Genomic DNA, 13,241 nt, shown 5'->3' with positions numbered 1-13,241 from the left:
ATTGTCTACTGGCTAGTTTATTGCTAAGCTACTCGCTCTTGTCCACTGTTGTTGCGGTACTGCAATTTCGGTCCAAAATGCCGCATGAATGTTTGAAGTTCACTACAGTAGAACAATACCAATAGCTGGTCAGGCTTGTAACTGTAAAAGTGTGGTTAAAGTAACTTTTTATGAGCGTTACGTGCTCTGATAGAGCAAACAAAATACATGCTTTCGTGAAGGTGTGCATGTTTTTTTTGTTTTTTTTTCACTTCGCACTTTGAATGTCCATGGTGGGTGGAAATTGGCAGGTGACCAAATGGGGTAGAAAATGGGTGAAAACAGTTGTAAACAGCTCTAGTGCAGTCTCTAGAGATGTTTAGGGATATATAGCCTCAAACCAAAAAAAAAAAAGAAAAATTCTCAAGAACCATTAAAATATGCTCACTTATATTTTTAGCTAATTTGCATAATACGCTAAACTTTTTTTCACTACTCTTCCTACAAATTTTATTAAATAGTCATCAAACTTGGCTGAGATGCTAATTAGACTAAGCCTCATATTCAGAGCAGTTCAACCATTACACACTTCCAAAGTTGACTGCGAAGATGCCAAATATGAACTGTTTGACACATGTATTCGGTATATAACTTCGAGGTAACTCACCACATGTAGCTCATTAGGGGCTCTATAACATTTAAAATAACTGCATCTCTGAAACAGTAAGTATGATTGTTGAAATTGAAATTTCATATGCTACTTTCATATGCTAATAATAACATACTATTCTGTAATGGATTTGCTTGGATTTTAACTTGATTAGACAAAATACATTGACAGGATTCACATCGGTTAGTTACCCTGAAACTTGAATATGTCATTATAGCTATACTCTACTGTTCTATACAACCTCACAAGAATTACACACTAGCCCAATAGACAAAAGTTGACAAAAGTTGCACCAAATGCATTTTCCATATCCTGTCCATATCCACTATTCATTGCCAGTCAGGCTAGGTCTTCACAAAGGGGATGAGACTTTTACTTCACCATAAACAAATCAGAAACATCTACCAGCAGTGAGCAGAGAGAGAGAGCAGAATGTGGCGAGCAGACTTATGGCATGAGTAAAGATTCTGGAAAGCTTTGTCCTAGGCAATATACTTCAGTTTAAACTGAGCAATCTGGAGACAGCTTGGGGACAGTTTGAAGATTTTACTGCCGCACCACCACTTTTGTCAGCTTTCATGCTTAGAGAAAGAGAATATAAGATTAATGGAATTTAACTGAGTTAGAGAAAGATTGACTGAACATTTTAGGGGGGCTGAGATGAATAATAGTGAAGCTGAAGCCCCCTAAATAGGGTCTAGAAAAGTCTTTGGATATTATGCATTTACGCAAAGTATGCTGGAATTATCGTACCCAGAGATATACGATTACTTCTTCTGCCAAAACTCTGAAGCTGACAGCTGCAATATTGTGCTGTAGAATACTACGTAATATAAAAAATAACCATGTAAATGCTAGGTTTTATCCCAGAATTCCCATTTAATGCTATTACACTAACCATCATAGTAAGCCAACATCTTCATAGGATATTTGAGGTTATAACTTTATATGATCTCTGTATTAAAATCAGTGTTGAACAGAATGGCGAAGTGGGAAGGTACATAACAGGGGTCTCTGCGGCTTTCATTGAATATTTCTGAAGCGTTCGTTTGTCATGATCTTCTTTTGTATAATATTTAAATACGAATTTCAAACACTCTCACACCTGTAACAGAAAGATACAACACTGTTTATTCTTTATAGATTTTTTTTTTCATTAAATGTAAATATTTTCAAAAGTATAGTTCTTATATTAATAAAAGATTCCTGATTTAGACTCTAAAACTTAGGGCTTGTAAAAGTGCTTCGACCCAAATTTTCGTGTTCAGTTCCAGTCCCATCCAGAGCAGAATTTAATTTGGTAAGCCTCTGTTGAGTGAAAATGTAATTAAATTTGTGTGTGTGTGTGTGTGTGTGTGTGTTTGTTTCTAGTAGAATACGAGCAAAATTATTTGGTAAATGCTTAATCAGTACATTTTGCAGGTTGCACATTTGAGAGCAAATGTCACATCCATAAAGCTGGAATTGCCTACACCAGTAATCCTGAAAAAATCCTTCTTTAACCTTAAAACTCTTTAACCAAATAAAACTCCATATTAAAGTGGAAATAATAAAGATCTTGAGAACACATTCTAGGAGTTTTTCAAGCCTGAAAAGTTAAATGAAATCAAATACTTGCTGCCATGGTAACGTGGAGAAGGGTTTAGGACATGTCAAATTCCACATGTGAGGTTAAAGGAACATGCCCACCACACAGGTTCACCTGTCATTTTAATTGCTTCAGCAGTCATGCTTTTAACCAATTAAAGTCAATTCCAAAGGCTTCCCACATCACCAAGGGAAAACAGACTTTTCTTTTTTTCTTTTGCACTTCTCAAAATGTCATATATTTGCCTCATAAATACATCAAACTTGTTGAGCTTACGCCAGACAGCGATTGCATGTTCCACAAAAATTAATCACACCAAATAAAGACACTTAAATCCACAAAACGTTTAACAAATAAGTCACAAATCTCAAAAGCAGTGATTAAATAAATTAAACAGAAGTAGTGATCATTTCAAAAAAAAAAAAAAAAAAGCAATATTAAGAAGCTTCTATTTTTAGCTTGCCTTTTTAACTGCCTATTGATTAGCTTTTTTATGGCAACTGAGCAAACAGTGTCCAGCGCAGTGACTGTAATCATGTCTTAACTGCAGAGGACAGCAGAGAGCAGTATGTGAGCTCGCAAGCCTCATCAGCAGTAATCTCGCCCAATCCGGCCATTAGTGCCACTGCTCTAACCTGAGATCAGTTCTGGCACACAGATAATGAGTGGAGGCAAATAGCAGGATGACCGCCTTGACCTGGACACAGAGCAGTGAGAGCTGAAGGACTTCACACATTCTCCAACCCTGCATGCCAGACCATGGCCAACTTCTACACACACCCACACCCAACCACCCACCCACACACACACACACACACACACACACACACACACACTCACAAACACACACACATCCGAAAAGTGCTAATTATTAGCTGTGAAATACTAAGCAGATGTATAAATAGCCAACAGAGAATTCCTCTGACTGTGGATAAGCTTAAAAAGAAAAGACAACAACTGAGGATGCCATTTCCCCACCTTTCAGTCATCCAAATATGTACCAACATTACAATACTAGAGAAACACACATTTCAGGCTGAAAATGGCATTGAACATTATAATATTGAAAAAGAATTTCAAATACCAAACTATCTCCGGAGGCTAGAATGGTGAACAGAAATCCTAGCCAATAATAAATAATAAATAATATCATCTTTGGGCCTTCTGAATAAAAAAACACATATAAAGTAATAAAGATATTAGGCATATAAAAAGTAATATAAAAAAATGGGAATGAACAGAATCACCTCGCATTTTGAATGCAAGGTCTTAGCCATGATTTCTGTGTTGGGGTTGGGGATAAATACAACTGATCACCAACAATGGCACAAACACAAAGGTCACTAAAAGTGCTCCCAAGGTCCTGGCTTTTTTGAAATTCAATTGAAATTTTTTATGTCTACTGAATGTGGTGTGGGGAGGCTTTAAGGGCACTGTATTCCCCTGGTGAGTCCATCGCCCACCGAGCAGTGGCACTGAGGTTAACGATGGCCGCCACACAGCCCATTGTACAATCAGAGTAAATCAAAGCACAGACAGATGACTGTGGCTACACACATATGTGCATCACGAGCTTTCATTTATGGAGCGCTGACCAGCCTTCAGTGAGAAATTGTAACTGCAGCCCATGCAATGCTCAGAGGGAAAGCCAGAGTATGCAATACTGCAAGATCCAGAGCAGAGGAGCATTGCACAGAATTTATTAGCTCCTGTTCCAAAAATTATAACATAGCACTCCTGACCCTAACCTTGTGTGTTCCAGCTTCTGAATGCTCCTTAACACCATAAAAAAAATAGCATTAGATTTTGAATGACAAACAGTACAAGAAAATGACTTCTTATCCGCTGATTTCAATAAAGGCAAAAAAAAAGGAAAAAATTCAAATTCAAAACTATTACCAGTGATTGACAGACTCACCAGTGTAGCCAGTTTGATGTGACACACCACATGTATAAAGTACCTATGGCATCTGTTGGTAAAAAAAAATCAGTAACATATAAAGGAAGACTAGAAGATGAGTGTGTTTCATGTTAACCCCCAGGCCTATAGCCAGGAGACTGTCATGTCACTGCCTAAGCGTTCCTCAGGAAACCTCTCTGTTTCAATCCTAGCAGTAATACAGGAAAGAGACGGCTTCCGTTAACATGTTCTGCTTCTCTTTCACTCAGTGTCTTCAACCAGAGTCCTGTGAGGTCTGTGCCAACTCTTCATAGTTCTACAATGATGTTACAGACCCACCATGTTTTTAAACTTAGTGATGAAGGGAAAATTCTGCTCAACCTTCTGCTAAACCTCATGTTAATCTGCTTTTATTCTGAGCAGCTATTCAAATATTCATACGTACAGTGGAAACATTAAAATCTACATGTCCATATCCAAGGTAAGTTTATGATGTTTATAAGTGTTTTAAACAGTGGAATTAATCAGCCTTTATATAATTTCTCCAAATGTTTGCACATTGCAATAAATGAATTCCTGTCAGGAATTTAATCATTGTTTTCACATAATAATAATAATAATAACAATAACAAGGTTATCACTGTCATTGTGATTGTCATTATTATTATCATTATTATTATTATCATTGAATAATAGTTTTTGAAATAGTGCATTTTTGTATTTTCAGTCAAACACTAATGACATGAGGGAAACAAGGTCGACAAACAGAGAGAGAGAAGCAACACTGTTTTTTTCCCACTGTAATCAGTAGATAATTAAAGCGATTGGCCAAATTTATTCTCCACCATGTGCCTTTGGGTGAAAGTTTACGGATATTCATTCTGAATGTGCAGGATATGAGTGTAGCATGAAATTGGAGAAGTGTAGCTAACCTTGTTAACTCTGGCAATTAAAGTCATGTCACAGACTCATATCCGCACAGTTACAGGCGGAACAACCTGAAACAAATACAAATGAGTAGACTAACCTTCTCCATCTCTGCCAATCTCCTCTACCTCCCAGTCTGAACAGGACATACAGCCCTGCCATGACAACAGCACATTACATGCTTCATCACAGGCTAGCTGCCACACATTCTCTCTTTCTTGTCTCTTTCTGTTTTAATCACCACACATTAACTGGAACATACAAATCATGGATAAAAATAAATCGTTAGACCTCATGCTGAGTAGAAGTGTGAACGGGATGACTGGTGTTCAAAACATTATATTCCACAAGGCGTAACTCTCAATAATCTCAGTTCTGTATTTCAGACTGAATGACATAAATAAGGCAGAACATTGTACTTGCAGTGTTGTATCAGTATGCAGCACCAGATCTGCCAGAATAAATAAATTATATATAAAAAAAAAAAACTCTAAACAATACAGCTTTTTAAAAGAAAGGGCAAAATAGATTCTTTTCGTTATATTTAGACCTGCTTTAAATTAATTTCTATATTTATGTTTTTATTCTTGTATTTCTTTGTTCATTATTGGTTTTCCTTGCCCCTATGATAAACAGGAGGCTGTGAAACATCATAGTGTTTCTTATTCATGTTGGTTCAGCAATACTGGACACTTGGCTGAAATGTTTGTCTTGATTCTTTACTTATTGGTTTAAAGACTTTAACAGATTGTTTGAGACCAGACGTATTTTGGTATTCCATGGCATTAACGGATAACAGATTCTATGTGGAAAATGTAAATAGAAATATTCGCTAAGGTTTGACAGGGTTGATATCTGTGTCGCACTATTTCTTGCGAAATAAAAAACACTCACAGAATAATGCTAACTTTATTTACATGTAATCTTACAGTTGCTGTGGCACTACAACTATTACATAATCTTAAAAACGCAGGCACAGCTGTAACACTTTAACTGACATAGTAAAGAGAAAATTTACTTATACAAGCTCCACTACAGCTTCACAAAAACTTCCCATTAGAGAAAGGGCTGCTCAATCAATTCTCTACAAAACTTATCACATTTCACCAAAAATATATCAAAGATTTCCCATGTACACAGGAATATCACTCAAACACATCCAGAATTATGTTTTAGGTGTCTTTTTGATTGATCATATTTAAACCATATTTAATTACCAAAAAAGATTATTATTTTTTATCAATTACTTTACAGTTAAAACACACATACACACGCATACACACACATGCACACGCACACACGGCCACAATTGTGTGGTATACATACAATTAATACCACCATGGTCCACTGGGGGGCCGTGGCCCAGAGGTCAAAAACCACTAAATATATATTTAAAAAATAATGATAATAATAAAATAAATAAATAAATAAATGTATAAATGACACCAAAAGAATATATAAAGTACATACATGTTATTTTTATTGAGTCATTTGTAAAATCTCTTGTTTATTTGGTTATTTAACAGTTCATATTGCTAAATCGCTATGTTTTTGTCCACACTTCTCTACAAACCTCTGAATACTGCATCCACTATTAAACGCCTTGTGCTTGTTAGTGAGACAGACTGCATTATAAAGGCAGATGTCAAAGCTGGACTTCCTCCCTGCATTTTAAGGTAAAGGTTAGGTTTAGGAGTAGGCATAGAATTAATTAGCCGCATTACCAATCGTGCCAGTGGAAGGTCCTCACAAGAATAGTAAGACAAACGTGTGTATGTACACTGGCTGTTGTAACATTTAGTATAGATTTAGTCAATTATCTCACACTAGCCTATTCTTCCTAAACACAAGTCTTCATAAAGAGAATTCAATTAATTGCTATTTTGATGCTGTTTGTGCCTCCCTGATGATGTATTTATCTCTGAGCTGTTTAAATTTCACTAGGAATTATGCTCATTTACATGCAGTTCTCTGTAATCCTCCTCTATCTTTTCTTAATGAAGTTAAGGAGATTAAAGCCGATTTTGCAACAGCCACTGCACACTGAGGATTCTTGGTCATCTTCCCACCGCACTCCATAATTCCATTTGTGATGCAGATCAATGAGATGAAAGTAGATGAAAATTCACATTTAACACACTGCTTGGTTTGAAAAGATGCAATTCTAATAGGTTCTCTATTAACAATGAGCTTGACAATGCTTGGTAAACCAAACAAAACAAGACTACACTGTACTGAGATGGCAAATTTGTAAGACTTTCCTTCCCTACACAAGGTTAGGTGCTCAGGGTCAGTCAAAGCTTTCCTACTTACAACTACATTTATATGAAGTTCAAACAAATCACTCTTGCTCAAAACTGCTCTGTGCGAAAGAACCAAGGTGGATATCAAGGAAGAGGAAACACAATGTACAAGATGTCCAAATTGTGCAGCCAGCAAAAGGCCTACCCCAGTGTGATAACTACTCTGTGGGTATTCAAGGCGCATTTAAAGTGATTTCATAGTGGTAGAATGCAACTCACCACAGGTAGCCATGAAGCTGACACACAGCCCTGAGGGAAGACTCCTCCCCTCAGATATAAATATCTCAGAAATGCCGGCCAAACGGCAGCAATAAACTCATTTGTTCCTCCAGTAATGAAGAATGACTAGCCTCCGCCCCGCACGCGCTCATGCTCTTCCTCGTTGCCACATCTGTGATTGTTGCCATGGCGACCCGTGTCTTACCTCATGGCTTCACGAAGTGCTCCGCGCTCGCTCAGTGTCGTGTGTTTGATGTCATCAAAATTGTTCTCCAGCTTCACGCAGCTCTGAGGGTGAGAGAGAGGATGAGAGAGACGGAGAGAAAGAGGGAGATAAAGAGAGAAAGAGGGATGAGATTATAAGTAGAGGAAGTAGTGGTATTTGTTTGGTTGTTTGTGTCTGATGCATTTCATTGATCGGGGTTATTACACACGCTTTCAACATAATCCACTCCAGTATTACCACTAAATTTTTTTTTTCCAGCAATCCTTTTAACCATATGCAAATCGGCGCATACTTTCACAGGCTGGCCTTCACGTTTCATTAAATGTGACACTATCAACTTGTGCCACAGTCGAAAATGTCGCAGTTTGAGGGGCTGGCATGCTGTTGTCATGGCGATCGGCCTCTCCAGCCCCTGACCCTGGAGGTAAGTGCAGGGATGGAATGAGGCCTGCTGGGATTGACATGCGAGTGATTAGTGAGAGGAGGCTTTTACCTCTCAGCTCCACTGATAAACACTGTGTCCCTCTCTCATAGAGAACACACACTCCCACATGCACACACCCTGATCCCCCTCTCACACTCAAGAGCAGGAGTCATTATCTCTGATAACCCTCACTGACAAACAGTCAACAGCTCCTATTGCACTCTCTTCCTCACTAAGCACACAACAGCACTAGACAGTGGTAAAGTATTGACCAAAAGATACACTACAGCATCCAGTAATATTTGTATGGATGTGAATTTACAGGTTCTATAATGAACCGAATGTGGGAAATGCATTACTATGAAATAGTGCATTTTGTACGGTACAGTAGCCTAGGTTGTGGCTCAAGTCACTTTAAATTTTGCTTTATGAGTGCATCAGCCATGACAAATTCAGAGCTTTATATTGATATATGAAAGCCATGGCCCAGCAGAGTGACTTAATACGAATATAAATTTCAGCCAAGCAATGTTGCTGACTACATTGAATGTGTAGTGTTAATTCAGGAGAAAGCTAACTCAGTTTTCCCCACTACAAAAAAGGCCAATGGCAGGTTGCATTTATACAGAAAATTTATACATTTATATTCTAACAACAGAATGCTCAGCATTTCATATTGATAATCTAATTTACATGATTCCAAGCACTCTGTGAGGAAGTGATTCTCCCCCAGCATCCTCCACCAATGTCTTTATCTAATCGAGTGGAATTAACAAATGTATTTGCTTCTAGTTGTTCAAATACACAATGATGGGGGAAAAGATAATTATTGCACTGTTAAGCCTTGTGGATGACATGATAATATTGCATCCAGAAGCTGAGAGCTGTACTGTACTTGCAGAATACGTTATGTGGCCGGTCCACAATCATACGCTCTTTGAAAACCACCAATGATTTCAATTTACAAAAAATATTATTTATACATATTTGATTCACAATGCAGAAAATAAAGATCCATTGTGCGTGTCATGTAGGGCATAAATCAAATAGTCAAATGTAACAAAATATTTTGTAAATAGACAAGAAATAGCCTGCAGTTATCTTTAAAACAGATCAATAGAAGCAAATACACTAGAAGCTTCAGCATATTATTTCTAGTGAATGATGCAGCTAAGTGAAGAGAGTTCAGACTGTCTAGCACACGAAGACAAATATCGCTTTTAAGATTCAGATTCAGGTTAAATTGCACTAATTATGAGAACCTTGTGATGCATGTGATGTGCCTTTTTAAATGGGATTTCCATCATCACTTTTTCCCCTACCAAAAAAATTATGATGAATTTTAATGTATGAAGAAAAAAAACAAAAAAAAACATTCAATTCACCATATGTTCTATATCTGTGACTTGAGGAAATGTCTTTAATGAAAGCTCATGACAGAGTCAAATCAGGCATTATGAGTAAAAGCCACTCAGATTATTACTTGGCTGCTGGTACTGTGCACAGCCAGCTAAGCAAGGCATAAAAAAGAGCCCTTTGTGTATTCCTCTTTACATTAAGAAGCATGGAAATGTGCTGAGAGGAAAAAAAGACTTATTAGGGGTTTCTATTAACATCAAACCCCAACATTATTCATGTAATCTCCCTCCCCTCTACCAGGATGGCTTACACAGGGAAGCATTGCTAGTCTAATCCTTCGAGCTGTTGCTAAATCCTATGAGAGGGGAGCAGAGAGAGGAAAGCTCTGGGATTATGAGTGGGGGGTGAGGGCTATCTGTGTGTTCCAGCTGATAAAACCCATCGATCACTAGCCCAACAACACCTCCTTATTACATCCCCCGCCAAGCTGAACACCCTCTTTCCTCCTCTATATCCTGTACAGAGCAGCGGGCTGGCATTGGATCAGGCAGAAGCAATCAATGGCCAGGTTGATCAAGTGGCATGTAATGGTGCCAGGTTGTTAGAGATAAGTAATGGCTACTGCACTTACACACTGTTTCACGTACTAATTTGCACTGTTACCTGCGCTAAGACAAGCAACTACTTGCTGCTGTGAGTGTTGCCCCCTGTTGGCCATCAGCATCAGGAGAGAAGCTTAGGGCATGGGGTAGCTGGCGCATGTCTTAATGCTATGTCACTATAAAATCATTACACTGATTTGACAAGTACGCTTACAATTGTCATAATGAATAAAGTGAGACAAACGTCTTTTGGATGCCTTAATATATTCAAAAGAAAAAAAAAATTAATCACCTCCTTTTTATAACATTCAGATGGTTTAATGAGCAATCTGTCTTCCTGGACTATTAGAGGCATGATCCATTTACTTTTATCGGAGAGTGATGGAGTGGAGCATTTATTCTTCATTTTACTCCATATATTTCCCTTCAACAGTGGCGCATAAACCTGGCAACGGTGCTGATGCAGCCTCATTCATAATGCTCTGCGTGAGAAGAAATGATTCCGCATGCAGAGATTAGAGTGCAGTGACTGGATCTATTGCTGTGCATCTCTTCCCTTCAAATAAAAGTAACGAATGAAACATTGCAGTGTTCAGACATAAACTACTAACAGTAACTAACAACACATCGAATTCCTTTGGCTGTGCTAAAACTGTTTCAGGGTCAAGATTACCAGAGGTCTGAGACAACAGTTTATGCTTTTCTCATGCAATATAATAAAGGATGAAAACACGTTACCACCCAGAAGTTGATTATTTTCCAATACCAGCATGTCCTGAAGTGTTTTATTCCTCTTATACCACGACCATTTGCCCTTCCTGACGCAACCCTCCCCAATTTTATCTGGGCTTGGGACTGGTACTGGGAGTTCACTGTCGCTTGCAACCCCAGCAGATGGGGTTGGATCCCTGGCCGGGAATCGAACCCAGCCAAGGTGGTGAGATGCAGAGGCCTAACCACTAGACCTCCAGGGATCCACCCCGACAATCTGCAATACAACTTTTAATTTAATTTTAACTGAAATATGTGGTAACCATTTACAGTTAGTTCGTGTTATCACATCCTGTTTGTCATAAAAGCTATAAACAGTCAATCCCTCACCAGCCTCTCTTTTTTTCCTGACTTATTAAGACAAAAAACTAAAAAACAAACAAACAAAAAAACAGCTTTTCATGTTACTAGGAAACCGGAAAATGCGAACACCTCTGTCCTGATGACTCTCTCGTGGCAGAAAACTTAATGACCTTAACAAATCACTGACATCTGAGACTCCAGCTTCTTATATAAAAAAAAAGCTTCACTGGATCAAGATTACATGTTTTTCTTTGTTAATTAACAACACAGTTTTAAAAATCTGTTTATCATTAGCCTTAGATTAAGTGAATATCCACCACACAAGTCCTTGTGAGTTGTTACTGCAAAAGCGATTGTTAGACCGCCAGATTTGCTGTTATAAAAAATTTACCACCTTCTGACCAATCGGATTTGAGAATTCAACAGTGCTGTGGTATAAATGAATTTACAGTAGATCATCTTTCCTGAAATAGGAGGAATTAGCTTTATTCCACACTCATCAGACAGAGACATACTCAAACAAAATATATCACACCTGATTTATTCTAATTTGACCATATTAATTTAATAAATGTGACTGTTTAATTTGATTTAAAGTAGATCTGTGCTGCAAATTATAATCTATTGAAGATTTTTTTAAGAGCTTATATTACATCAGTATACCTTGGCTATCTTCTGGTGCTAAGATGATCTGAAATACTAACAGAATTACAGAACAGGATCAAATACAGATTTTTTTTCCTACTCATTTTTACTGGCTCTCAATTACTTCATATGGATAAAACAAAAACCTTCCAGAAGCAGCTTCCAGCAGCAGAGCCTAGTCACCAGACAGAAAACAGCAATGACTATTAGGAGGACACACACACACACACACACACACACACACAGACACACACACAGTAACTCACTGGCTGTGGAAGTGACACACTTATCCTCTGGCCTGTATAGATGGCTTTTCTATCAGGAGGTATCTAACACTAGCACACTGAGGGATTTTGCTGGGAGAGATTTAGAGTTTACAGTTAAAAGTGGAGAAGCAATACTCATTTCTCCCTCCTTGTCTTTCTCTTTTTGTTCATGAGCAGGAGGAAAAAAACATCAGCTCCTGCATCTCACAAACATACCTGCCCTTCACTCACTGCTCAGGGTAAGCCTCTCATAATGCAATCTGGAGGCTCATTAAATTGGATTAGACCATACAGGCAGATTAATAAAACCAACCCATCAGTAAACAGTGCCGTTATATTCCAAAACAAAGGCACGTCAAGTGTGTCTCCATTCCCCATCTCAGCACCTGCTGCAGAACTTGTACCTGTTTGTGTTTGGTAGATTATCTCTGGCTCCAACCTGTGCTATTGAAGCAGAAAGACAAATATTGAGAAGCCTCTGGTCAGCTAATAGCTTCAACTCAAAGTGGGCTCTGTAAGGGATGACGCCTGCAGGGAAATGTTTCAAAATTACCTTGCTGACGACATGCCCCCGAGCCCGGAGGAGGGGAGTGAAAAATCCTAAGCACCTGAGTCCTGACAGACGAAGATAACAACTAGCTATAGCCTCCATATTTCTCCCAAACTCATTTGGAATCTATGGACAGTCACTGTTCATAGATTCCCTATAAAATAAAGTTTACAGCCCCTCCAGCATTTGGGAGATTCCACAGAACAATTATGACGACGCTTCTGGGCCCAACAAAACTTATTTTAAGGATCAATAAAACGGTCATTGCTTTTTCTTTACGAAGAGGATAAATCTGCTTCACCTCAATCAATACTGGAAAACAGTATTATCGTCACCAGCTCCACAGACTCAGCATTCTGAAAAAGGACTTATTGTGAGTGTATTGGGGAATCGACACTGAGAAATGTATAGCATGAAAAATAACACTCCACGAGCAATAATCTCTTTTTTACTGTGTGTACACATAGCTACAGCAGATAAGAACACATATCTTATTCTTAGCTGTTTTC

General features: G+C 38.2%; 1 protein-coding gene across 2 annotated transcripts in view; it reads right to left on the bottom strand.

The window, feature by feature from the left end:
- Positions 1-13,241, bottom strand: part of dpyda.1 (dihydropyrimidine dehydrogenase a, tandem duplicate 1) — a 132,420-nt gene that overhangs the window by 100,980 nt on the left and 18,199 nt on the right. For both annotated transcript variants that reach the window (XM_053232061.1, XM_026926535.3), the window contains exon 3: positions 7,792-7,874. In XM_053232061.1, coding sequence (XP_053088036.1) covers positions 7,792-7,874 — 83 coding nt within the window. The remainder of the gene's footprint in view (positions 1-7,791; positions 7,875-13,241) is intronic.

Source organism: Pangasianodon hypophthalmus, chromosome 1 (genome assembly GCF_027358585.1).
Source record: "Pangasianodon hypophthalmus isolate fPanHyp1 chromosome 1, fPanHyp1.pri, whole genome shotgun sequence".
NCBI lineage: Eukaryota > Metazoa > Chordata > Actinopteri > Siluriformes > Pangasiidae > Pangasianodon > Pangasianodon hypophthalmus.
Note: the sequence above shows the minus strand (reverse complement) of the source record. Positions and strands in the feature narration are given on the sequence as shown.